Raw genomic sequence first — 24,972 nt, 5'->3', positions numbered from 1 at the left:
AGAGCAGGCAGACACGGGGCGCTAAACCTCCCTGGGAAGCCTAATGCCTACCTCGTGAATCAGGCACTTCTCTATCAGCTGAAGGTAGCTGGTGATGTTCTCTTCGTCCGGTCGGGAGACCAGCAACTGCGTACACACTGCAGGGGAAAAGTGGAAGAAAGGAACCGGAAATAAAACTGCCGCTGTCGTAACGCCGTTACACAGGTCTACGGGGCAACCGCAACTGGAAAACTGTGTGCGGCTGCGGTCGCCTCGCCTCAATCAGGATACTGCAGTCAGGAAAAGGTCCAGTGATCCACGCAACAGTCACCTCCACGCTTGATTACTGTAACTCACTCTACGTGGGGCTGCCCTTGAGACTGACTCAGAAACTCCAGCGGGTGCAGAATGCCGCGGCGAGACTCCTCATGGGGTCCTTGCCGTGGGAGCGATGGTGGGGGGGGGAACCTCGTATTATACACAGAAAAGTACGGCACTTTACCCTCTTCTCATAGCTACCATCACCCTTCTATATCTTACATCCATCTTTGGATATATGCCTCTTCATTTTCTCTCCATCATTTGCTGCTGCTGGCTTCCTGCACCCACATAAGCCCTGCTGCTAAGTTTCAGATCACCCGCCCATCGCACAGGTGGTGGCCCCCTTGGTCTTTGGAAACGGGAGGGGTATGCATATCCATTTTAACTTCGGGGGCCCTGGGGCAGGAGGCCATGCAGGCCGATGGACTAAAGCAGTGTTAGCACAGAGACCCGACCATTTCAAAAAACCAACCCTAGCCATAAACCTAAGAGGAACCATGAGGTGTTGAGAGGGTTCAGTGGGCGCCGCAAATCCTACTGCTTCAGACCTGGTGGCAGTCCGGAGCCCTCACCTTTGCCCATCACCCGGGTGAACTGCCCTGCGATGTCCCCCTCGGCGATGGGTGCCGCCCCCGACTCCCCATCGCAAGGGGAGCCTGTCGGGGGCAGGAAGGTGTCGGTGGCCGGGTCCTTGTCCTCGGAAGGGTTGCCGCTCTTGTCCAGGCACAGCTTGGTGGCTCCGCGCTGCTCCGCCGGCAGCTGCTGCTGGCCCTCCTTGGACGTTGCCATGGCCTGCAGGGCGTGGAAGGCCTTGATGGGGGTGATGATGATCTGCTGCAGTTCCTGGAGGGCGTTCCACAAGTTCCCACCTTCCAAGATGTCCTGCGGGGGGCGGGGGGGGGGGAGGAGAAGGAGGAGAGAAAAAGGAGAGGTTGAAGAGGGGAATGTTTCGGCAGCTCACGACTTGGCGGGGGCGGCGCGGCTAGAAGCATTTAGGAAAATGAGCTTTTGCCTAAGTTAATTTGGATTTTTGTACTTGTGGACTAGAGTATTGTTTAGGGACTTTCGTTGGGAAGCATATTGTTTATTAGTGTGCACACATCCGTATTGTTAATTGTTTTTATTATTTTTTAATATGTTTTCATTATTTTTAATATGTAGTTTGAGCTTTGACTAATTTTTATTATGTATTTTGTGCTTCATATATTGTGACTTTGTGTTGTGAACCACCCAAAGACTATTATTATTATTATTATTACTATTATTAGTGCTTTTTTTCTTAAAATAATGCTTAGGGGTGCTCTCATTTTCCTACTCATATTGAAATACTGCCCCCTCAATGAGGCCAAACTTAGGTTCACAGAATGTTGAGGGGTACGCGTATCCCTGCGTACCCCCGTAAAAAACACTGATGATGATGATGATTTAGTTACACTGTTATTCTGAATCAGATTTTGGATGCACTTGGCTCCTATTTTAGACACCCTGTCTTTCCCACAGCTTCTGGATACTCAAATGACAATTCTGTTCCATTTAATACAGGAAACTCGCATCCTATGAGAGGGTTGCGTTCTGGGGATGGCACATACAGGCGGGACCACCGCCTTGGAAGTGCCCCATAAGAGCATCTCTACCTTCTGGAGCTGGTGCACAAGCAGGACAGAGCTATTAAGGGAAAACCCTGTGCAAAAACAGCTTTTGAGCTCTCCGCCTTCCATGCATTTACAGGTGAAACTTGAAAAATTAGAATATCGTGGAAAGGTTCATTTCCTTCAGTAATTCAACTTAAAAGGTGAAACTAATATATGAGATAGACTCATGACATGCAAAGCGAGATATGTCAAGCCTTTGCTTGTTATAATTGTGATGATTATGGCGTGCAGCTGATGAAAACCCCAAAGTTGAAATTGTTAATTTGGGGTTTTCATCAGCTGTACGCCATAATCATCACAATTATAACAAATGAACGCTTGACATATCTCGCTTTGCATGTCATGAGTCTATCTCATATATTAAACTCCAGTAGCTAATGAAAACAATTGCTTACATAAATGGACTTTTCCACGCTATTCTAATTTTCCGAGTTTCACCTGTAAATCTGCGCGATTTCAACCGCATCAAGTTGAAATCACGCGGGTTAAAATGTGCATCGGCTGTGAGTTACTGGTACTGTTAAATTTACGAGACCCTCGGAAGCCCAGCCCTGCCTCCCAGCAGCAAAGCCTTCACCTTCAGCTGCCCGACAGAGGCTCTCTTACCTTCTCCAGAGACTTCAGGACGCTCTGCCTTTCCCGCAGCTTCTGGATGCTCAAGGCAATTTTGTGCCTCGCTCCTTTGGTGACGTTCTGGTCAGGGGAAAAGAGGGACAGCTGAAATACCCACCAGCAGAGGCAGCTGCTGCCCAGCCCTCGGAGGAAGAAACGTGTTTGGAAATGCACAGCAGCACCGCCAAGAACGGACGGTCTCAAGCGATGTCCGCCTTTACAAAACAGCCACAGAAGCTCTAAGCATGCGTGAGCATAACAATGTCATGTTGCATTAAAAACTCCCAAACCTCTAAGCCTTCCTTATTTCAAAAGAAGAGAAATGGATCACTTTATGATTTTGATAGCTCAGCTAAACCAAATAACCATTAATGGGAACCAGAACTTAGCTGTAAAATTATATTTTATTTGATAGAGTCTAAATTAAGTTTCAGATGGACGAATGAATTTTATTGAATACAACTGTCTTATCCAACTTGAAATTTTGTGTGTATATATATATATATATATATAGGCTGTTTTAATTTGGAAAACTGTTTTAAATTGTATCGGTTCAAATGTTACATGATGTATTGTTATTGTTGTTTTGATATGGACCAATGGTCGTAATAAAATTACTACTACTACTTCCTTTGGGGGTGGTAGTCCTCAAAGTTGTAAGGAAAGGCTTAAAGGCATGCGGATAGTGTTGCGAACCGCCGAGAGACCTGTGGGTATAGGGAGTTATACAAATTTTATAAATAATAGTAATAATAATGAATGAATTTATTTTTTACGGTCACAGACCAACTTACTAAATCAATAATACAAAATAATACATTAAAATTTGCACAACAAAAATCATACACGTGTATATATACGTATACAGCAGCATTTAAAATATATAGATTAGAATTGGGGCATTAAAATATGGCCTAAAAATTGCCATTTAGGGTCCTATTCATAGCGTTAACACCGCTTGTTCTCTGAGCTTTATGGCTGCTACACAGTATTTAGCTACTTTCAGGGTAATCTCAGGGTCCATATCTTCTACAAGGCATTTAAGGCATAGGGATTCATTTAAAGGATTTTGTATGAAATAAAAACCCGGCGTATGTCATTGTAAAAGCAGAGTAATAGTAATAATAGCTTCTCAGAAACCAAAAGGGCCCCTGGTAAGAGGTCTTTCAATGGCCTGGTGGCACAGGATCAACTCTAGACATGCTTTCTTTCCACAGTCCCCCCCCCCCCGCTTGCAAAGCAGTCACCCCCCCCAGCTGCCCCCAGGACTCTGGTTTAAGCACCTTGTGCAGTACCTGCGACTCCAGGTGTTGCTCTGTGAGGGTCATCATCTCCTCATAGGTCATCTGGGAGAAGAGGGCTGCATATTTGTGGAGGCGAAGACTCTTCAGCCACGAGGGGACATCTGTGGAGAGTGGTCGAGAGGTAAGACACCTTTGGGGGCAGCCTTGTGAGCGAACCCATGTCACCGAGTGCGGAATCTAGGCAAACTGTATTTGGTCAGGCCCTTGCGGCGCAACAGAAGTGAAGTTGCCTGAACCATGCGTCTTAATAAAACCATGCGTTTTATGCTGATTGAAAACTGAAATGTTTTAAAAATATTTTAAGGTCTTTTTTGGTGGGGTGTTTGATTGTGCTGAAAGACATCTTGATCTCCCTTCTGAGAGGAGGAGTAGAATAAACTCCCACCGGCCTCATCCTGCATGGCCAATCGTCAGGGATGACGAGACACCTGAAGGGCAACAAGTTGGGGAAGGCTGTCCAGCACAGCTGAAGAGTAGTAAAAAACCGAGGGCCAGGAAACTGTCCCAGCAATGAGACACCTCAGAATGGGGAGTGTTCTTACCGCCCTTGGTAAGGACCACTGCACTATGTCTATTGGCACAGCAGTGTCTTTTTAAACACAAGGACGTTTCCCAGGTAACAGGGTCTACCGGAGGGGCCAAGCTAGCATATGTTTGTGACTCCCATTGGGATCATCAAGTCTCTAATGGCTGCTGCAGACTCAGCTGCCTCAAGCTGGGGCTGAACTGGCAAGAGGTGTGTCTGTATTTAACTCTCCCACACACAAATGTACAGGCCAGGCAAGTGCATCCTCCTGAGCTTCCTTTAGTAAAAGGCGAAAGATTTATACGATCTGAAGAGAAACCAGAGCTTCCTGGGCATGAGAACATGGCAAGCCAAGAGAGAGTGAAGAGGATGGGCATTTCATAGAATCCTAGAGTTGGAAGAGACCACCAGGGCCATTCAGTCCAACCCCCTGCCAAGCAGGAAACACCATCAAAGCATTCCTGACAGATGGCTGTCAAGCCTCCGCTTAAAGACCTCCAAAGAAGGAGACTCCACCACACTCCTTGGCAGCAAATTCCACTGCCGAACAGCTCTCACTGTCAGGAAGTTCTTCCTCATGTTTAGGTGGAATCTTCTTTCTTGTAGTTTGAATCCATTGCTCTGTGTCCACTTCTCTGGAGCAGCAGAAAACAAGCTTTTTATGTGTTTCTGTGTTTGATATCACAGGGGCTGCAATGTTTTTAATGCTACGGTGATTGTTGTGAGCCGCTTTGAGCTCAACATTTGCTGCTGGAAAAGCGGAATACAAATAGTAAATCAAATCAAGCCAATTTGGTAGAACTGGGTTTCCTGCGGTTTGGGGACCGGCGTTCATCTTTGAGACCGGGAGGACAAAACTGCAGTCCACCAAAGTGGCCGTCGAGTCCAGCCGCACCCTCGCCCTCCCCAGCTACCTTTCATGCCGCTGCCGTCCTCCTGGAAGGTGTTTCGGCTGCCAGACTGCTCCTCCGTCTGCTCGCTGCCCGATGAGGCCACGCTGCTCTGGGGCGAGAGGGGAGCATGCTCCCCGCCGGAGATGAAGGCTGGCCGGGCGCCCATCTCGTCCACGCTCATCCACTCGCTGGGGACCTGCTGGCTGGTGGGGATGAGGGACATGGAGCGCTTCAGCGGGCTGGGGTGGATTTGGCAGGGGAGAGCTGGAAGGAGGAAGAGACAGTTAGGACCTGCCGGCAATGGCCCCCCCACTCGGGCCGCGAAATCACCAGGAAGGCTTAAGCAGCTTAGGAGAGATTTCAGGGCGAAGTTACAAATTCTGAACCTGTCGAGTGGCTGTACTACCCAGAATGTAGGTTCATTCGGTGAACCTGACCGGAAGGAAGTTTGAGCAGGAATGCACCGATTCGTCTTCTGAGGTGTGCCCCCTATACGGGAGATTCGGAGGGTGGCAACAGCTTTTCAGTGGTGGCCCCCCCCCCCATTTGTGGAACGCTCTCCCCAGGGAAGCTCACCTGGCACCATCAATGTATATCGAGCACAATTCAAAGTGTTGGTGCTGACTTTTAAAGCCCTAAGCGGCTTTGGCCCTGTATACCTGAAGGAGTGTCTCCACCCCCATCATCCAGCCTGGGCACTGAGGTGAGGCTACGGGGAACCAGGCAGAGGGCCTTCTCGGCAGTGGTGCCGCCCTGTGGAATGCCCTCCTGTCAGATGTCAGAGATAAACAACTATACGTCTTTCAGAAGACATCTGAAGGCAGACCTGCATAGGGAAGTTTTTAATGTCTGATGTTTTATTGTGTTTTCATATCTGTTGGAAGCCACCCAGATGAGTGGGAAATAATAATAATAATAATAATAATAATAATAATAATAATAATAATAATAATAATAATAATAATGTATTCAGGCACCAGGCAAATTCATTACTTTTAAACCAGGCCTTTGGTTTTAAACTGCCTATGGCCTTTTAGAGTAGGTGGAATGTTTTAATGTATTTTCTTTTCTGGTAAGTTGCTTTGCGTTGACATGGCAAAACAAGTGACTAATAATAATAATAATAATATTAATAATATTCAGGCAAGGAACTGGAACAACCCAACTGGCTGACTAGGCCTCAAGGATCACCCGACCAAAGATGTTTCACACAGTCCTTTGCCGTGCCTACAAATCTGAAATGTTTTCTTAGCTCTGGCATGAGAATCGGAAAGCAAGACACACAGCTTTTGATATCAACAGACAGGTTCCTCCCAGAGATGAGAGAGCTCCCTCTGGCTCGAGATAGGTAAGCTCAGTTTATTTCCAAGCCATTTCACCAAAAATTGGGAAATACTTTGGTTAATTTCCAAGCTAATCAGAATTGGCTAACTCCTTCCAGGGGCAAGCTTTTAGAGCAGGAGAGATATTCTTCCAGAAAGGTTGCTCCTGAGGGAACAGCTGTGGTGAACAGGGAAGGTATTCTATGTCCCAAGACATAGATTTTACATTTTAATTTACAGGTGAAACTTGAAAAATTAGAATATCGTGGAGAGGTTCATTTCTTTCAGTAATTCAACTTAAAAGGTGAAACTAATACATGAGATAGACTCATGACATGCAAAGCGAGATATGTCAAGCCTTTGTTATAATTGTGATGATTATGGCGTACAGCTGATGAGAACCCCAAATTAACAATCTCAACTTCGGGGTTTTCATCAGCTGTACGCCATAATCATCACAATTATAACAAGCAAAGGCTTGACATATCTCGCTTTGCATGTCATGAGTCTATCTCATATATTAAACTCCAGTAGCTAATGAAAATAATTGCTTACATAAATGGACTTTTCCACGACATTCTAATTTTTCGAGTTTCACCTGTATTTGCAGAAGGACCTAGGGGAGCAAGCGAGAGGGTCAACCCATTTGAGGATCCCCTCCTCCCTGCAGGAAAACTCCCCCACCTTCACCCTCCCAAGCAAGATGGCGCCTGTTTCACAGACCCTCCTCACCCCTCCGCCCCGCCTTCCGCACCTGTGTTTGCGTTGCTCCCGATACTGTTGATGGCCGACGGCACGGAGCCGGAGGAATGGAAGGACATGTGGCCATTTTCCCGGGGCGGCTTCTCCTGCCAGCCGTGCCCCAGGTCCCCGAGACCCGTGTCCACGGGGCCCTGCCACTCGTCCGAGCCCTGGCGCGAGTGGTAGGCCGTGTCGGGCCGCCCCCTGCTCTGGCCGGAGTAGCCGCTGGAGAGGCGCTCCTCGAGGTGGTTGAGCCACAGGGCCAGGGAGTTGCGGTCGTCCAGCGTGGTGGCCGGGTGGATGAGGGCGTAGGAGAGGAGCTGCCGGCTCTCCTCGATGAAGAGGTTGCTCTCGATGGAGTAGGCCAGCACCTTCTGCAAGAGCTTCATGTACTCGGACTTGGCGTCCGTGTTGCCAGGCTGGAGGAGAGGCAGGTGAGAGAGGAGCAGGGAGACGACTTTGTCCTTGGGCTCTTGGTGCCACTGACTGATGACAGCTGTTGGGGTGAGAGAAAGGGGCAGGTCAAGAGAATATCTGGTGCTGCTGGGGATGACTGATGGATTTCGGTTGATTTGATTGACATCCTATGCCCTCTTAAAATGTGTTTTTATTTTGAATGTGTGCTTTGTTCCATTTCATTTATTTATTTATACTTTTCAAGTTTACACACTTCGCTGGTTTTATACCTTTTACTATTTCTGACCTTTCAAAACTTGACTTCCACCCCCCTCTTTCTGCGGCTCCTTAAACTTGTTTTTATTATCTCCTGCATATCCACATTAACTTAATTTACTCATTTATTCGTCTTCTTTAAATATATACTCTTATAAAATTGAAGGTTGTTACAATAACCCTGTCAATGTTTCTATCTGTTTCTAATTTATCTGTAAATATTCAATAAACCATTTCCATTCTTTTATTTTTTTAAAAAACTGTTATCTGGATTTTCCAGCAACTTTCGCCATTTCTGCATATTCCGTAAGTTTTTGTATCCATTCTTCCTTTACGGGGACTTCTGCTTCTTTCCATTTTGGGGCGATTAACATTCTTGCCGCTGTAGTTACATACATGAATAAGTTTCTGCAAGTTTCTATAGTTTCTATACATTTTAGGTAGTTCAGTCCCTATTAATTCCCAAAAGAAAAGCTTCTGGTTTTGTTTTGTTTTTTTACAAAGTTTATTTTAAACATCCTTTTCATTTCATTATATATCATTTCCTAGAAATGAATTGAGTGTGTATTTTGTAGTTTTATATTCAGATTTTAGCCTGTGAACCGCCTGAGACCTGCTGGTATAGGGCGGTGTATAAATTCAATAAACAACAATGACGAGCCACTTCTATGCACTCCAGTGTAAGCCTAGAATCATAGAATCATAGAGTTGGAAGAGAACCCAAGGGCCATCCAGTCCAACCCCCTGCCAAGCAGGAAACACCATCAAAGCATTCCTGACAGATGGCTGTCAAGCCTCTGCTTAAAGACCTCCAAAGAAGGAGACTCCACCACACTCCTTGGTAGCAAATTCCACTGCCGAACAGCTCTCACTGTCAGGAAGTTCTTCCTAATGTTTAGGTGGAATCTTCTTTCTTGTAGTTTGAATCCATTGCTCCGTGTCTGCTTCTCTGGAGCTGCAGAAAACAACCTTTCTCCCTCCTCTAGATGACATCCTTTTATATATTTGAACATGGCTATCATATCCCCACTTAACCTTCTCTTCTCCAGGCTAAACATACCCAGCTCCCTAAGCCGTTCCTCATAAGGCATCGTTTCCAGGCCAAAACACCGGGAGGGCCGAGTTTGGGGATGCCTGGTGTAGACGGAGATGCCGTTCCACGGAACAGGAGCAGCTACAGTAAAAGCCCTGCTCTCGGTTACTTTGGAGCAGGCTTCTGAGATTTTCAGAACTTGCAGGATTCTTAGGACCACCTTCCCCAAGTTGAAGACCTCCAAATGTTTCCGACTACAGCTCCCAGCAGCCACCTGGCTGGGGCTGCTGGGAGTTGTAGTCCAAAGCATCTGGAGGGCTTTATCTTGTGGGGTGGGGGGAAGGAGAAGGTTGATTGAGGGTGCTCCGAATTGTCTCCTGGCTTTATGTCAGCAGCCTCTGAAAGAGATTCAGTGAATTCAACCTCATTTCTCCCTTTCGCCTTAAGCTTGGGCTACACTATTATTAGAGCGCTGTAGGAATTGCATTTTGCCTCACAGATAAAAGGGAGAAGAAGAAGAAGAGTTTGGATTTGATATCCCGCTTTATCACTACCCGAAGGAGTCTCAAAGCGGCTAACATTCTCCTTTTCCCTTCCTCCCCCACAACAAACACTCTGTGGGGTGAGTGGGGCTGAGAGACTTCAGAGAAGTGTGACTAGCCCAAGGTCACCCAGCAGCTGCATGTGGAGGAGTGGAGACACGAACCCGGTTCCCCAGATTACGAGTCTACCACTCTTAACCACTACACCACACTGGCTCTCTGTGTGTGTTAGTTGCAAGGGTGGGGGTGGTAAGGGGGTGCGTGTGCTTGGGGAATGGAGCTTAAATGAGTGGCATGGAGTTCTCGCAGCTTAGCAAGATCCAGCTGAACTTGTGAGGACACTTGGTCCTTATCAAGCGTTCGGCAAGAGGAGGTAGATGCCACAGGCTGATCGGCCCCCCAAAGTGCATGCATTATGCACTTCTAATCTGCAAGTTATCCGAGATTAGTTATAGGTGTTCTATTTTTCCTCAGTATTCAGTCACGAGTAAACTGAGGTGGGGTGGGGGCTCCTTGACCCATTTGCAATTTTTAGGCGAGCACTTAAATGCAAAGTGTGAATCAGGGAGAACGTGCATTTGCAAACATGTGTACCAGAGAGGCCCACTCACAGAGCCGGAATTAGCTGCAGCTAAACCATATGCTCTGGGCCAATGCGGGTCTTCCATCTATCACAGTGCGCGAAGTGGTGCGAGGGGATGAATCACACGAGCTTCATGAATAAGGAATGGAAACATAATTTTTATCTCCTCCTTTAGTATCAGAAAGCCGAGTCACCCAATAAAAAGCGACTGGCAGAAGTGCTGTACTCTTAGCACACAATTAATCTATCGAATTTGCTGCTTCAAAACGGCCATTAGCCATGGGGAATTTTGTAGAAGAATTGGACCTCTTCTTTGTGAATCTGCTTAACAGCAGCTATGAGACACCACAGCTAACTGGAGCTGTGCTCACATGAATACCAGGTGATATTCTGCTCTGGTCAGACCTCACCTGGAATACTGTGTCCAGTTCTGGGCACCCCAGTTCAAGAAGGATACTGACAAGCTGGAAGGTGTCCAGAAGAGGGCAACCAAAATGGTCCAAGGCCTGGAAACGATGCCTTATGAGGAACGGCTTAGGGAGCTGGGTATGTTTAGCCTGGAGAAGAGAAGGTTAAGGGGTGATATGATAGCCATGTTCAAATATATAAAAGGATGTCATCTAGAGGAGGGAGAAAGGTTGTTTTCTGCTGCTCCAGAGAAGTGGACACGGGGCAATGGATTCAAACTACAAGAAAGAAGATTCCACCTAAACATTCGGAAGAACTTCCTGACAGTGAGAGCTGTTGGACAGTGGAATTTGCTACCAAGGAGTGTGGTGGAGTCTCCTTCTTTGGAGGTCTTTAAGCAGAGGCTTAACAGCCATCTGTCAGGAATGCTTTGATGGTGTTTCCTGCTTGGCAGGGGGTTGGACTGGGTGGCCCTTGTGGTCTCTTCCAACTCTATGATTCTATAAGTGTTAGAAATTAGCCAGGCATGTTTTGTGACAGGTAACCGGCCTTTTGCGAGAAAGCAGAGATGCCTGGACACCTGGTTTAGCGCGTAACTTCTCATCTGGTTGGCAACACCTTTCTTCATTGCCCTGCCCGTCAATCATTTTGGGTGCCCTTTTCTGAACCTTTTCCAACTCTACAAAACCCTTTTGGAGGTGAGCGACCAGAGCGAGCCGAACCCAATTAAGGAACCGTGGCAATATTGCCACGTAAGCATATGGCCTGAATCCATTTGGCATAAGCTCCAGAGGGGGACTTACCTGCACTGTTGGCCTCTGACTCCAGAACGTGGATCTCTGTGCAATCTGCCAACGAGTGCTCCAGGCACAGCTGCAGAAAGCGGGCTTGAGTGCGAGAGATACGCTTGAGGAGAGACAGCAGGGCCACCGTCTGCTCACATTCATTCCAACCTTTGAACCAGCCAGCAAGGATGCCCACCTGGTCCCGGAACATCATGGTGGCTGGCACCTCAGGCTCGGCGGCAACTCACCCACAATGGGGTCAAGGAAGCACCAGGGGTTGGGGTGGGGTGGGGGGGAAGGACCCCTCACATGGTTTCAAGCTCAAGTCTGGAGGCTCGGCAGAAGGCCACAAACCAGAACACCGACTTTCCCGTTAGCAGAGAAGCAGAATGGCATGGAAAGGGAGGCTTTGCTGTTCCGAAGGTCTTTGGGTTCCTTGGGGATTATTCCACTTCAGCAGGATGTCTCAGAACCCCCCTGCAAGAGAGAACGAGAGTCAAGGATGAAGATCTCTTTGCATCCCTCCATATTGGTCTGTACCCTACAAAATTATGCTGGGCAAACAGAACCCCATGCAATTTGCTGCTTTCCAAAACTCCCATCTATCAACACAATGTGGTGACACCCAGGCCCATTTGCATTTGTTTTTAAAACAATACTTTTTTTAAAATTATCGTGAAAGGCTCCCTGAGAATATTTATATTGAAGGATGGCGTAGTAGTTGGTTCAACAAAAATACAGGCTCACGGAAATGTTAGACCTGGGTCTGGTGGACCAGAGTTCAAATTCAGAAGCGGCTCAACATTTTGAACTACAAAATGCAGAGTGATGACGACGGCGAATTCAAGAGTGTGGAGTCCCTTTCACAGAATCACAGAAGAGTTGGAAGGCACCCCAAGGGTCATCTAGCCCACCCCCCTGCAATGCAGGAATTATGGTTTAGAATCGCTTCTTGGACCCTTCTAATCCAGGAATGCCAACCTAGGCCACGATCACAAAGCATTTGCTTCGGTTTGACTGGGGCACTTTTCACCCCTGTACTGCTCTTTCCCAGAGAAGAGCTTTTGGAGACCTCTGAGCAGGACTGGCAGACCAGTTAAGTCAAGGCTGGCGCTGACCAAGGATACGCAGCCGTCTTTGATGGCAACAAAGGGAAAGCCAAACAATAGTAGCCCCTCACACCCAACCACTTGTGCACACTAATCCTATAGAAATGATGCCTCTCCCGTGTCATTCCACCTGTACCATGGAAGTTTAAACTCAAAGATCCTCAGAGCAGAGACCCCCTCCGCCATCATTCTATATATATAATTTGATGATACTGCAGGAGCCATACAACTTGAGCACCCGAGGCAAGAAACAACAGCACCTGAAAGTGACTTGAAAGGAGTCAGAAGCAAGATGAAAAGCATGGGTTACCTCAAAGACACATGCAACTCCCACCCCCCCCCACCAAAACCCCTCACCTATTACATAACTGAATGCCTGGGAATTCAAAAGAATGTCAGGATAAAAGCTCCGTTAGTAGACTCCTCCTGCTTATCAGTGCAGAGGAAAGAACCAATTACGGATAATTTTATTACCTGCCTTTCGAACGATAAAAAGCACAAGCACAAAAACCCAACGAATTTCCTAAAAACTAACTGGCACGGACACAAAATGCTGCATCCATGAGCACAGCACGGCTTTCCCCGCCGTCTGGGCACTGCCTCGGGTTTAAACAGTTGTGAACTCTTCGACAGAGAAGCCTGTTTCTATTAAAGCCCTTATATAAAGAGAGAGCATCTGTCTTTAAAAGAGAGAGAGAGAGACTGAGGAAATGGCTGTCTGGATCCCTCTATCCTCTGGACACTATAATTAGAGCTAACCAAAGCAAATGCCAGCCCCCAAGAAGCCACCAGGAGAAGTCTGGAGAAGCAGCAAGGCAGCTGGCCCTAATTATACCTTCAGAGGAGGAAGGAGACACATCAAATGCCACCCACAGCTACGTAATGTGGAGGGAGTCGCTCGGGTCTACAGGTAGAGACCCAAAGCTGGGCAAGGGGCTGTGCCAACAGCTGGCAGCGCCATCCGGACGCTGGTCAGGGAGCAAGGCACGTTGAACTCTCCTCTGTGCTGTGACACCTTGGAGCTGGCACATCCTGATGCCATCAAGTGGAGGTGGTGGGGTTCGAACGAGCAGCCTGCGTGAGGGCTTTCTGCTGATGGCAGTGGAGGAGGCTACCACCAGTGGGGATTCTGCCGGCATCACTTTCATCCAGCCATGCTTCTGAACAAAGGGTTCTGTATTGGGGGAGTGGCGCTGGCCTCATCTCCTGGTGCCAGGGCCGGCCCGCCCATTAGCCGTGATTAGGCAGTTGCCTCAGGTGGCAGGCTGGGGACAACTCAGAGGAGCGCGCTGCTCGTCGCCTCCTGTGCTTGCTGCTTTGGGTGCTACTGGCTCAGGGAAATGCTGGCAAGCGGTGGTGGGTGCCATTTTCTGTTTTGCCTCTTGTGGAGAAATGTCCGGCCCTGGCCGATGGAGCTTCTTTTGGCCCAGAGAGACCTCTGCCTCGTCCAAACCCGGTGCAGTGGGTTGTGGGGTTGGAACGCAGCCCAAGAGAAAGAGAATGAAGCTGAAGCCTAATACTACTTTGCAGCCCTCAACGGCCTCGGCCAGGTATACCTGAAGGTTGGCGTCTCCACCCCCATCGCTCAGCCTGGATGGACACTGAGTTCCAGCTCTGAGGGCATTCTGGCAGTTCCCTCCCTGTGACAAGTGAGGTTACAGGGAACCAGGCAGAGGGCCTTCTCGGCAGTGGCGCCCTCCCTGTGGAACACCCTCCCATCAAGGAAATAAACAACAACCTGACTTTTAGAAGACACCTGAAGGCAACCCCGTATCAGGAAAATTTTAATGTCTAATGTTCTACATTTTTTTTAATGTGCCGTAAGTCTCACAGAGTGGCTGGGGAAACCCAGCCAGATGGGTGGGGTATGAATAATAAAATTATTATTATTTTTGTTGTTGTTGTTGCAGGCACCGTCTGCCGAGAGGGAAAACATTATCAACACTCAACCAGGGCTCTGACCGGCTCTGCAAGTCAGACAGGGTTCGGAAACCCCCAAAGTTTCTGAACACATGATATGATGGCAACAGCCCCACGCTTAATGAACATAAGAGGGGTTTTGGTGGATCAGATTGAAAGGTCTATCTAGTTCAACATCCTGTTCTGGCAGCCACCACCCAGGAACTCCAAAGGGAAGCCCACAAGGAGGACCTGGGTGCAACAGCACTCTCATCTGCAACTCCCAGCAAATGGCATGTTCTCCCCCTGGTCCTGGAGGTCATTTGCATTAGCCATCATGATTAGTAACCATGGGGATGGCTTTAGCATCCAATTTCCGCCCGAGCCACAACCCTGTAGAGCAGTGGTTCCAGATTAGCTAAGCACTGTGGACCGCCCGTTGTTCAAAAGCCAAGCCATGGACCCCTTACTTTTGAAAATGTTGGCATCTCTATGGTAGGTTTTGCCATGTGAATGGTGGCACGGATACCCTGGAGTCTGCAGACCATCAACTGGGAGCCACTCCTGTAGAGCGACCTGTAGACGCTGCAGGCGGTGACTATTTTAGGCGCGTCCAATAGATGCACGTTCACCAAAGCATCCTTTTGGACCTGGAAGAGGGCAGAATTGGGGCCAGGGACAGACCCCCACCCCACGCAAAATGGTCGCTGCCTGTACTAGGAGTTTGCTTTTGGTTTGTAAGATGTTTCAGCTGCATAAGGAATCTGGGGCTAGAACTCTGAACATTATAGCCCCATCCTAGTAACCCAGCTACGCAACACAAATGTTCTTCAAAGAATCCAAGGGGGCGCTGGTGGCAGCTCTTCTCTCTGAATCCCAAAGGGATAATGCTGAAACTGAAGTCTGCTACCCCAACAAACTGGAAACCCACTGAATGGAGGCAGTAGGGTGCAGCCTATGCGGCCTGTGGCTACCTGCCCCTGATCCTGAAACATCCGGGTATCTTAAAAGGCCAGCATGTCCCTGGTTCTCACAGCTGAGAAATCAAAACGTGGGAAACAGGACTGCCAAGAGCTACAAAAAGGAATTTAAAACCAGAATGCAAAAGGCCCGATTCAAAATGAGGTTTCAGGGCTCAGGAGGATGCGTGGGGAGGCCATTTCGAGCATGGGGAGGCCAGCGACACTACAGCCCTTGAACAAAGTAACAGGTGGGACTTGAGAGGAGGAGTCATGTCTGTATTGGCACACTTCTAGCTGACCAAAATTGTGCTAAAACAGTGAAGGTAAACGGCTCATTAGGAAGAAAGAACACTGGCCTTGGAAGGGAGAATCTCTGAATCCTTGATGACTCTCCCTGCTTTACTATCCACAGTTTGGCTAGCTTTAGTTTTCACATATTGCTCAGCCAGAAAGGAGCCCACACAAAAACAGAGTAATAAGGTCCACCCTGAATTAGGGCTCATCCACACTCTTGCTTGACCTGTGTTTTGACTGTCGTGGATTTATTCATTTCCCTGGGTCTGAGAGTTTTTCTTGTTGTTCTGTAGCTGTGCCTTGCAAAAATCTGATCTGAATCGGATCTTATCAGGCCCGTGGAAAATCCGAAAAAAGCAGTTCTGCTTAGCCAAACTTCAATTCAGCAGGTAAGACTGAACTTTCACAAGGCACAGCCGTGGAACAACGAGAAAAGCTCTTGGACCCGGAGGAATTAATCGGTACACAATATGATCAAAATATGGGTCAAGGAAAAGTGTGGACAAGCCTTTATCTGTTCACGTGACCCTTTCCAGATGATTTCCAGAGTGGCTGGGGCAATCCAGTCCGGTGGGCAACAGGCACATAATAAAATTATCACTATTAAATTATTACCTACCTACCTGTCCTTTAGGAATCAAAGTCTGTTTTTTAAAATTTATATACCACTTTATCAGGTAAAGAAAAATATCAAAGCGGTTTACAGCAATAATACATAAAACATACAATAAATTTAAACAATTAGCCATTGTGCAAATTCATAAAGAACTCTGGGGTATCCTCCCCACAAAGTTACCAGTGCCCAGGTGAACAAAAAGCTTTGCCCGAGCCTAGCCCAATACTGATATACAGACACACAAGCCAATTACTCTCTATGGTAGCGCATGCAAGCAAACGGCTTCACAGCTGAAGTGTGCAGAGGAAGCACAAGTGAATGGAAAGCCCAGAAGATAAACAAGCTTGCCAATCCCAGCCTGTCATGTAATGAACCTGCAAAGCAGCTCATGGAACGACAAACTGGATGATAGCCCTCAGCGCCTACATCGTCTCTTTCCAACCCCCTTGCAAAACTCCCAGGAGTTAAAAAAACAACAACAGCCAATTGTGAAGTGAAAAGTTTACTCCCTTTGCACTAGTTGGGTCTTCTTGGCAGGGTGGATTTGATTGAAATCAAACTGATTTAAATCACGATTTAAATCACTAGTCATTAAGGCTCAGGGTGGATTTTTTTATTTATTTAAATCCACCCTGAGCCTTACTGACTAGTGATTTAAATCAGTTTGCAAGCCAGGTAAAAGACACACCCACCTTAAAACTGGGTCCAGAACAAGTTTCCAATAGACAGTTCAGAATAAGATTTATGGGTCATTTTATAATCTAAGGACACTCAACAGTGGCGCATCACAAAATATATTTCGAGTCAGATAAGCTTTTCCCCAAATAAAGTGTTTTGACCAGGCCCTTAAATATCCACAGCTGTCATGGACCACAGAATTTGGGACCACGTTACTAGTGATATAGAGCATGACAGTAACAGATGACCTCTCCTTCCAAATTTCTTAATCTGCTTTTGCTCTCTGGTTGCAGTTTCTAGCCAGGCAGAAGAATGGCAGAATCTCAGCCTTCTTATCTCTTGTCCTGACAAATCTGGTTACAGAGTGTTAAATGCAAGATAGGAAGCCTGAGGAAAAAACACAAAGGAGGGAACCACAAGCTTCAACCAACCAATAAGGCAAGAAACTTTCAACAATAGGGTTGCCAGCATATATCATGCTTAGTGTTAATCGTTTGTACTGTCACCAGTAACTCCCACAATCGCAGACAAGGTTCTTCCAAAGGTTTACTTGTAACATGTGTGAAAGGAAGAAGCACAGCTAAAATTTTCAATCAAGAAAAAAAAAGTGCACCCATCACCAATAGTTTGGGAAACACTGGCCTGGTCATACCAGTCATTAAAGTTCCCTCTTTGCAACATTAACTTGAAGACCCAAAGATAAATGTTCAAAAAAGCACAATTACAGTACAGTTTAAAAGAGAGTGAGATAGAGAGAGACTTTCTTCCATACACAAACCCTTTCCACCTGTGATCCCAAGGTATACAAAGAGAGCAGTGAGATGTGTTGGGAGAGAAGTTAAGTGATTATTTCAGGAGTTAATATTTCACACCTCAGGTGTTGCCATCAGTTTATCTCCTCCAGGCAGGGCAAAACAGCTTCCCACTTCTATATAGAGAGACCAGCATTGTAGTTTATTGATTTAGCAACACAAATAGAAAGCTCTCCTAGAAACCATTCAGAACAAATGGCCGAAATAAGTTGAGCATTGTAATTCAGAAAGTAAAAGACTCAAACAGAAAGTGAGCCAGAAATTTACACCAAGCCCACCAGGGTGATGTGACCAGGAAGAGATAAATGTGCAACTACCACAAGGTACCAATAAGCCTGCCAAATCCCACCCCCAATGTGTTCAATTCTTGCAGAGAGATGCTCAAGTTCTGCACCAATAGCACACATTGTCTCCTCCGAGGAGTTGAAGGGTCGCCATCCAGCCTAAGTCAGAGCATCCATTTATCTAACTGCCCAGAGGAAAACTGGGATTTCTATACACATCTTTCCAACCACCTTACAGGTGTCATAAAAGGAACCAATGAGCTTTCATCTATTGAAGGGTGGAGGGGAGAACACAAGCTTTCGGACTGGGATCATCAGGAAGCAGTCTGAACATACATTTTGCTGCAACAGTCTAAACCTGTACCGAGGCGTAAGAATATTCCGGCTCTCTTGGGAAAGCCTTTCAAAACTCTCAGGAAACAAACTGACCTGGGAAGAAATTTCCCAATAAGACCCTTAGGTGAACAATGGGCGCAGCTGCTTCATTATGATGTGCCCATTTGGTCTAAGGAGTGGCGAGGAGAGCAGAAAATGATAAAGGGCATTTTTAAGATCCTTCCACGCTGTGTTCCAGATGAGAGAAGACAAGGGAAGCTGCTTCTGGAGGTGGGGAGGAGGCTTGCTGAACGTGGAAAGTTCCTGGGCCGGGAGAGAGGTACGGCACTAGATAAGCGTATCATTGGCTGGATAACTGGATTAATAGTTAATGCCCAAACCAAGTGAGGGAGCCTTAAATGTTACTTACTGTAGAAAGAAGGGATTTTAAGTGCAAGGGGCTCATAATGATTATCAGCACAACTCCTGGGCTTTGGGGAGAAAAATGTGTGTGAGGAAAAAGCCTAGATTTAAAGAGGGGAATGTTGACTTCTGGTCAAAAGGTGTAACTGAAGATGGAATGGGTGGGGGGGAAGGATGGATGATCTAGATTGGGAAGGAAGGAGGGTATTCAGTCTCACCTAAAACAAAACACCCAGTACAGTAGTACCTCTGGTTACATACTTAAATTCGTTCCGGAGGTCTGTTCTTAACCTGAAACTGTTCTTAACCTGAAGCACCACTTTAGCTAATGGGGCCTCCTGCTGCGCCGCCAGAGCACAATTTCTGTTCATATCCTGAAGCAAAGTTCTTAACCTGAAGCGTTATTTCTGGGTTAGCGGAGTCTGTAACCTGAAGCGTATGTAACCCGAGGTGCCACTGTATTGGGGCTGGGGCGGAGCTAAGAACGGACACCACAAATTGAGATCAAGAGAGATGGAAACGACATCCAGCTGTTGGGAGATGCCCTAGCGCTAGATTTTAAGCAGCACTGGGCGAGGAGCAGGGCTAGAGCCCGTCAAGGTCCTCCCTTCAATTTCTATGACTCCAGAACTCCTAAGAGATGGAATACAAACAATGGAGGAGAAAGCACAAGAACACAGCTAGATCAGAGCAAAAGGTACACCTAGCCCAGCATCCCTCAGGAAGCAGGGCCTGAAAGCAACGCCACCATCGCCAGCCCAAAACTGCCGATCTCCAGGATCCGGTCTGTTGGAATGCACTGAACCCTGAGCACAGAATACTTCCCTTACCCATCACAGGTCCTTGGATGTTGAAATACCTCAGTCGGTAGAACATGGGACTCTTAATTTCAAGGCCATGGGTTTGAGCCCAACAATGGGCAACAGATTCCTGCATTGTGGGGGTTAGACAAGATGACCCTCGCGGTCCCTTCCAACTCAACAATTCTACGGTATGATCCCCACCTCCACCCAGATATGTCCAGCCCTCTCTTAAACCCAGCTTTAAAATTGGGGGGGGGGAGAGAAAAGAGTATTAAATATATTACATTGGGGAAAGGGGTGAGGATGAATTTGATGAAAAGGGTGTGCAACAGGAGATGGAATGTGAGGGGTGGGTGAGAGGCAAGGATGGAGAACAGGGGCTCAGCCCCCCCCCCCAAAGTGTGTATCACATACATGCATATCTCTATACTGGGGGTTTACAAAGAGAAGAGGCATCAACACTTTAATTTGGGAAAGGGGTGGGTGGGGGTGATGGGGAGCTGGGGCTGGAATGTGATGGGGTGGGCAAGTGGGGAAACGGGGGCTCAGTACCCACCCCCACCCCACCAAAATTGCGCATGAATACCTCCATGTGTGGGGGCAAAGGGGAGGAGGATTTACACCTTAATTTGGGAAAGGGGTGGGTGGGGGTGATGGGGAGCAGGGGCTGGAATGTGATGGGGTGGGCAAGTGGGGAAACTGGGGCTCAGTAGCCACCCCCACCCCACCCAAATGGCACATGAATACCTCTATATGTGGGGGCAAAGGGGAGGAGGCTTCAACACCTTAATTTGGGGAAGGGGTGGGTGGGGGTGATGGGGAGCAGGGGCTGGAATGTGATGGGGTGGGCAAGTGGGGGGGAGGGGAAACGGGGGCTCAGTACCCACCCCACCCCAACCAAAATTGCGCATGAATACCTTTATGTGTGGGGGCAAAGGGGAGGAGGATTTACACCTTAATTTGGGAAAGGGGTGGGTGGGGGTGATGGAGAGCTGGGGCTGGAATGTGATGGGGTGGGCAAGTGGGGAAACTGGGGCTCAGTACCCACCCCCACCCCACCCCACCAAAATTGCACATGAATACCTCTATATGTGGGGGCAAAGGGGAGCAGGGGCTGGAGTGTGAGAAGGAGGGGGGAGGCCCCTCCCAGCCCCCCTAAAGTGTGTCTATCTCTATATCACCAACTACATCTTTATACTGGTGGGGGGGGTGGGGGGGAGGCTCAAAGGGGTGGGTGGCGTGGGAAGGGGCGTGTCCGCTGCCCGGCCCCTCCCACTAGGGGCGGGGCCTCCTTCACCTACTGAGGGCCACTGGGGAGGGGGAGGGGCCCGCCAGGCGGGGAGGGGGGAGGGGGCGAGGGTGGGGGAGGGCGAGAGGGCCGCGGCTCCCCCCCTCAGGCCCCTCTCTCCCTCCGTCGTCCTCCCCACCGCTCCCCGGCGCCTCACTCACCGTCGCTGCGGCCCACTGCGGCCCCTCCAGGGAGAGGCAGAGGGAGGCAGGCAGGCAGGGCCGGCGCAAACACACGCACAGCGCCAGATACCACACACTCCAGAGGGCGGCGCGCGACGTCACAACGCACGGCGACGTCAGCACGCACGCGCACGCGCGCGCCGGACCCGCCCTCCGTCCCCCGTCCCCTCTTCCCCCCGCTCCAGTCCGCGGCGCCGTCGCCCCGCTACGTCACCTCCTCCCCACCTCCCTCGCCTCTCCATTGGCTAGGTCTGCCGCGCGTCAAGCGCCAACGGACAGCTGCCCGAGCCAGTGAGCGGCTTCTTCAGAGAGGGTCGGGCGGGGAGCATGAACTTCCACCGCCCCCCAATAGGAGAGCGGAGCTTTCCAACCCCTTAATCCGAGGGGGGAGAGAGATCAGAACCACGCCCCACACTTTTTCCACCGCCAATCGCCTCCAGTGAGCGGCGGGGGAAGGCGGGCTTTGAGCTCCCGAGCCGCCAATGAGATGGCGGGAGGCGGGAAGGGGCGGAGGCGTGGCCTCCGAGGGAACGCTCCAGCTTTCGTCAGAGCCAGGGCCCCTCCCCCTCCGCTCTCTTTTCCCGCCCAAAGCGTCTCCTCAGGCAACGACATTCCCTCGCTTTCAATTCTCCGAGGAATTTAAACCGCCCCTCACAATATGTATATACTCGGTCCGATAAACAATACATTTTAGGCCCGTATTCCGATCAATAGTGTATCAAGCGCTACGTCCCCGTGCGTGTGTTCAATTTATATATTGAAAAAATAAATGAAATAATAGTTATGGGTTCTGAGAGACCAAGTGTTACCTGACATAAACTTATTCGTCTTTTTTCTCCTCCTGAAAATAAAGAAGAAACTTGCCCTCCAAGGAAATAAAACCTGTTCATATATCCCAGTCATAACCAGAAATGCGAAAATTTTCCACAAGTGGGCCGACAGCATAGTTTGTAAAGGAACACAAGTTTATATGTATGGCATAAAACAGAATAAAATGCATTTCTCCGTTAAAATAATGAGTAAAAACTAGGCATTCTGTCACATAAAGAGTTTGCTCCCTTGAAGAATCGTAACTTTCCCCCACAAACTTCATAGTTGGGCGAATGGCCTTAACTGGAAAAAAAATCACACAAATTAAAAAATGTCTCAAGGGCCAAAACAACAACAACAATGAAAGAAACGTGATAATTTCCATGATATATGACATGGTTTTACTGTATATACAAAGAATGAAGCACATGGAACTGAAATTACCCCCCCCCCCCAAGTTTATGGCAAAGTTTGGCATGTATAGACAGGATAGTTTTTAATTTCATTTTATTTCCCACAGTCCGTTTCCTGTAACACAGAAAGGAAACAATACAATAAAGCGAAACACGTCAACATTAATGGAAAAGTCTATTACGGCTTGCTTGCTATTAGTACTATACACTGCTCAGCTCCTAATACTTAAAATAGATTTTTATATACAGTCTTTATTTTCCGGATGAGCTCTTAGATCCTTATAACTTTCATTTGCTTCAGCTTTTATATGCCTAAGACACTTGTCCTTTTCCCTTTCCCGTGTTTGTTAATATTTTGAAATGCAATAAAAACACAGTCTGAAATAAAATAAAAGGAAAGGGGAAAAAAATAGAATTCTGTGATTCTATGTCCACAACGAGCCAAGAGGGATGTGTAAAAAAACACAACAATTCTCTTTTTTATAAGAATTTATTAATTTTAAAAATACAAAAAAATAAACATACAAACTACAAAGTACAAAATACAAAACAAAACACTACCACAATACACTACAATACAACCAAAATACAAATACAAAACCTAACTAACAAACATTTATTTAACTATACTTATCTTATTCATAACCTTATTTTGGGACTTCCTCACCTCTCTTCTGTGTTCATTTTAAATATACTATAGTAACTTTATAACATTTTTTAATTCTTCTTTCTCCACTATTCTTAATCCTTATATGTCATCATATAAAAAACCCCCACAATTCTCATTTGCCAAGGATCTCAAAAATTCCCTGTTTGACAGTAGCATGGTCTCTCCTTCCTTGGAGGTTTTTAAGCAAAGGTTGGATTATTATTATTGTTATTATTATTATTATTTTATTATTTATACCTCACCCATCTGGCTGGGGTTCCCCAGCCACTCTGGCTATCCATCTGCCATGATGATCAATTTGAGATTCCTGCATTGCAGGGGGTTGGACTGGATGACCTTCGGGATCCCTTCCAACTCTGCTGTTTTATGATTCTGTGACCTAAGAAGTGGGAATCAAGGGTGTTTCCAAAGTCTGCGTCCTTTAATGGAAGCCGGTTATTTAGCAGCCATGGCGCACCCTGAGACTATAACAGGTGGGAAAGAAAGATGAAGGATAACATCAGAAAGAACTAGGGGAATCATCGGAAATGACTATGGAATGCAAAAGAAATTTGATGTTGATCAGAGCCCTCCAAGTCTGAAGCATGGGAAGAGCAAAAATTATAATTTGGCAGAATATTTGGACTGTTTTTTATGTTTATGTATAATTTGGAACATTTAATGTGATTTGATTGGTTTGTTAAAGTGGAAAATTTAATAAAAATGATTAAAGAGAGAGAATATAACAAGTGGACTAAAGCTCAGAACGAGCCCAGGCTTGCAAAAGAGGTTAATAATAATAAGAAAATTGTTGTTGTTTTCCACCCTGGCTATGTCTGAAGCAAGAGGAAGACCATGCAACTAGTAGGTTCTCTGCATGAAGATGGAAATTTTCTGTTAGGCAACAGAGAGGAGGAACTGCTCAACACCTAATTTCGTTTCTGTCTTCACCCAGAAGAAAATCAGTGCCCAACTAGGTGATAATAGAATAAATTATGCCAAGAGAGAGAGAGAGAGATGCAGTCCAAGAGGTAGTAAGGGAACACCTAGCTTATTTGCTAGAATTCAGATCTCCAGGGCCATATGAAGGTACCAAAGGAGCTTGCAAATGTCATCTCATAGCTTCTGTCTATAATCTTTAAGAATTCTTGGAGAATTTGGATTGTTGTTGTTCAGTCGTTCAGTCGTGTCCGACTCTTCGTGACCCCATGGACCAGAGCACGCCAGGCACGCCTATCCTTCACTGCCTCTCGCAGTTTGGCCAAACTCATGTTAGTAGCTTCAAGAACACTGTCCAACCATCTCATCCTCTGTCGTCCCCTTCTCCTTGTGCCCTCCATCTTTCCCAACATCAGGGTCTTTTCTAGGGATTCTTCTCTTCTCATGAGGTGGCCAAAGTACTGGAGCCTCAACTTCAGGATCTGTCCTTCTAGTGAGTACTCAGGGCTGATTTCTTTGAGAATGGATAGGTTTGATCTTCTTGCAGTCCACGGGACTCTCAAGAGTCTCCTCCAGCACCATAATTCAAAAGCATCAATTCTACGGCGATCAGCCTTCTTTATGGTCCAGCTCTCACTTCCGTACATTACTACTGGGAAAACCATAGCTTTAACTATACGTACTTTTGTCGGCAAGGTGATGTCTTTGCTTTTTAAGATGCTGTCTAGGTTTGTCATTGCTTTTCTCCCAAGAAGCAGGCGTCTTCTGATTTCGTGACTGCTGTCACCATCTGCAGTGATCATGGAACCCAAGAAAGTGAAATCTCTCACTGCCTCCATTTCTTCCCCTTCTATTTGCCAGGAGGTGATGGGACCAGTGGCCATGATCTTAGTTTTTTTGATGTTGAGCTTCAGACCATATTTTGCGCTCTCTTCTTTCACCCTCATTAAAAGGTTCTTCAATTCCTCCTCACTTTCTGCCATCAAGGTAGTATCATCAGCATATCTGAGGTTGTTGATATTTTTTTCGGCAATCTTAATTCCGGTTGGGGATTCATCCAGTCCAGCCTTTCGCATGATGTATTCTGCATATAAGTTAAATAAGCAGGGAGACAATATACAGC

At 47.2% G+C, this 24,972-nt stretch overlaps 1 protein-coding gene across 2 annotated transcripts in view; it reads right to left on the bottom strand.

Annotated features, from left to right (window-relative positions):
• Positions 1-21,119, bottom strand: part of SAMD4B (sterile alpha motif domain containing 4B) — a 31,108-nt gene extending 9,989 nt beyond the window's left edge. The window contains exons 1-8 of one of the 2 annotated variants that reach the window (XM_033158599.1): positions 21,018-21,119; positions 11,392-11,850; positions 7,364-7,846; positions 5,309-5,551; positions 3,848-3,969; positions 2,559-2,645; positions 873-1,182; positions 52-137 (exon numbers count right to left, since the gene is read on the bottom strand). In XM_033158599.1, the coding sequence (XP_033014490.1) occupies positions 52-137; positions 873-1,182; positions 2,559-2,645; positions 3,848-3,969; positions 5,309-5,551; positions 7,364-7,846; positions 11,392-11,587 (1,527 nt within the window). In that variant the 5' untranslated portion in view covers positions 11,588-11,850; positions 21,018-21,119. The remainder of the gene's footprint in view (positions 1-51; positions 138-872; positions 1,183-2,558; positions 2,646-3,847; positions 3,970-5,308; positions 5,552-7,363; positions 7,847-11,391; positions 11,851-21,017) is intronic. The other variant, XM_033158600.1, reaches the window with a different exon arrangement.
• Between the last annotated feature and the right edge of the window lie 3,853 nt (positions 21,120-24,972).

This window comes from Lacerta agilis, chromosome 8, assembly GCF_009819535.1.
Source record: "Lacerta agilis isolate rLacAgi1 chromosome 8, rLacAgi1.pri, whole genome shotgun sequence".
Taxonomy (NCBI): domain Eukaryota; kingdom Metazoa; phylum Chordata; class Lepidosauria; order Squamata; family Lacertidae; genus Lacerta; species Lacerta agilis.
This window is presented reverse-complemented; position numbering and strand designations above follow the sequence as displayed.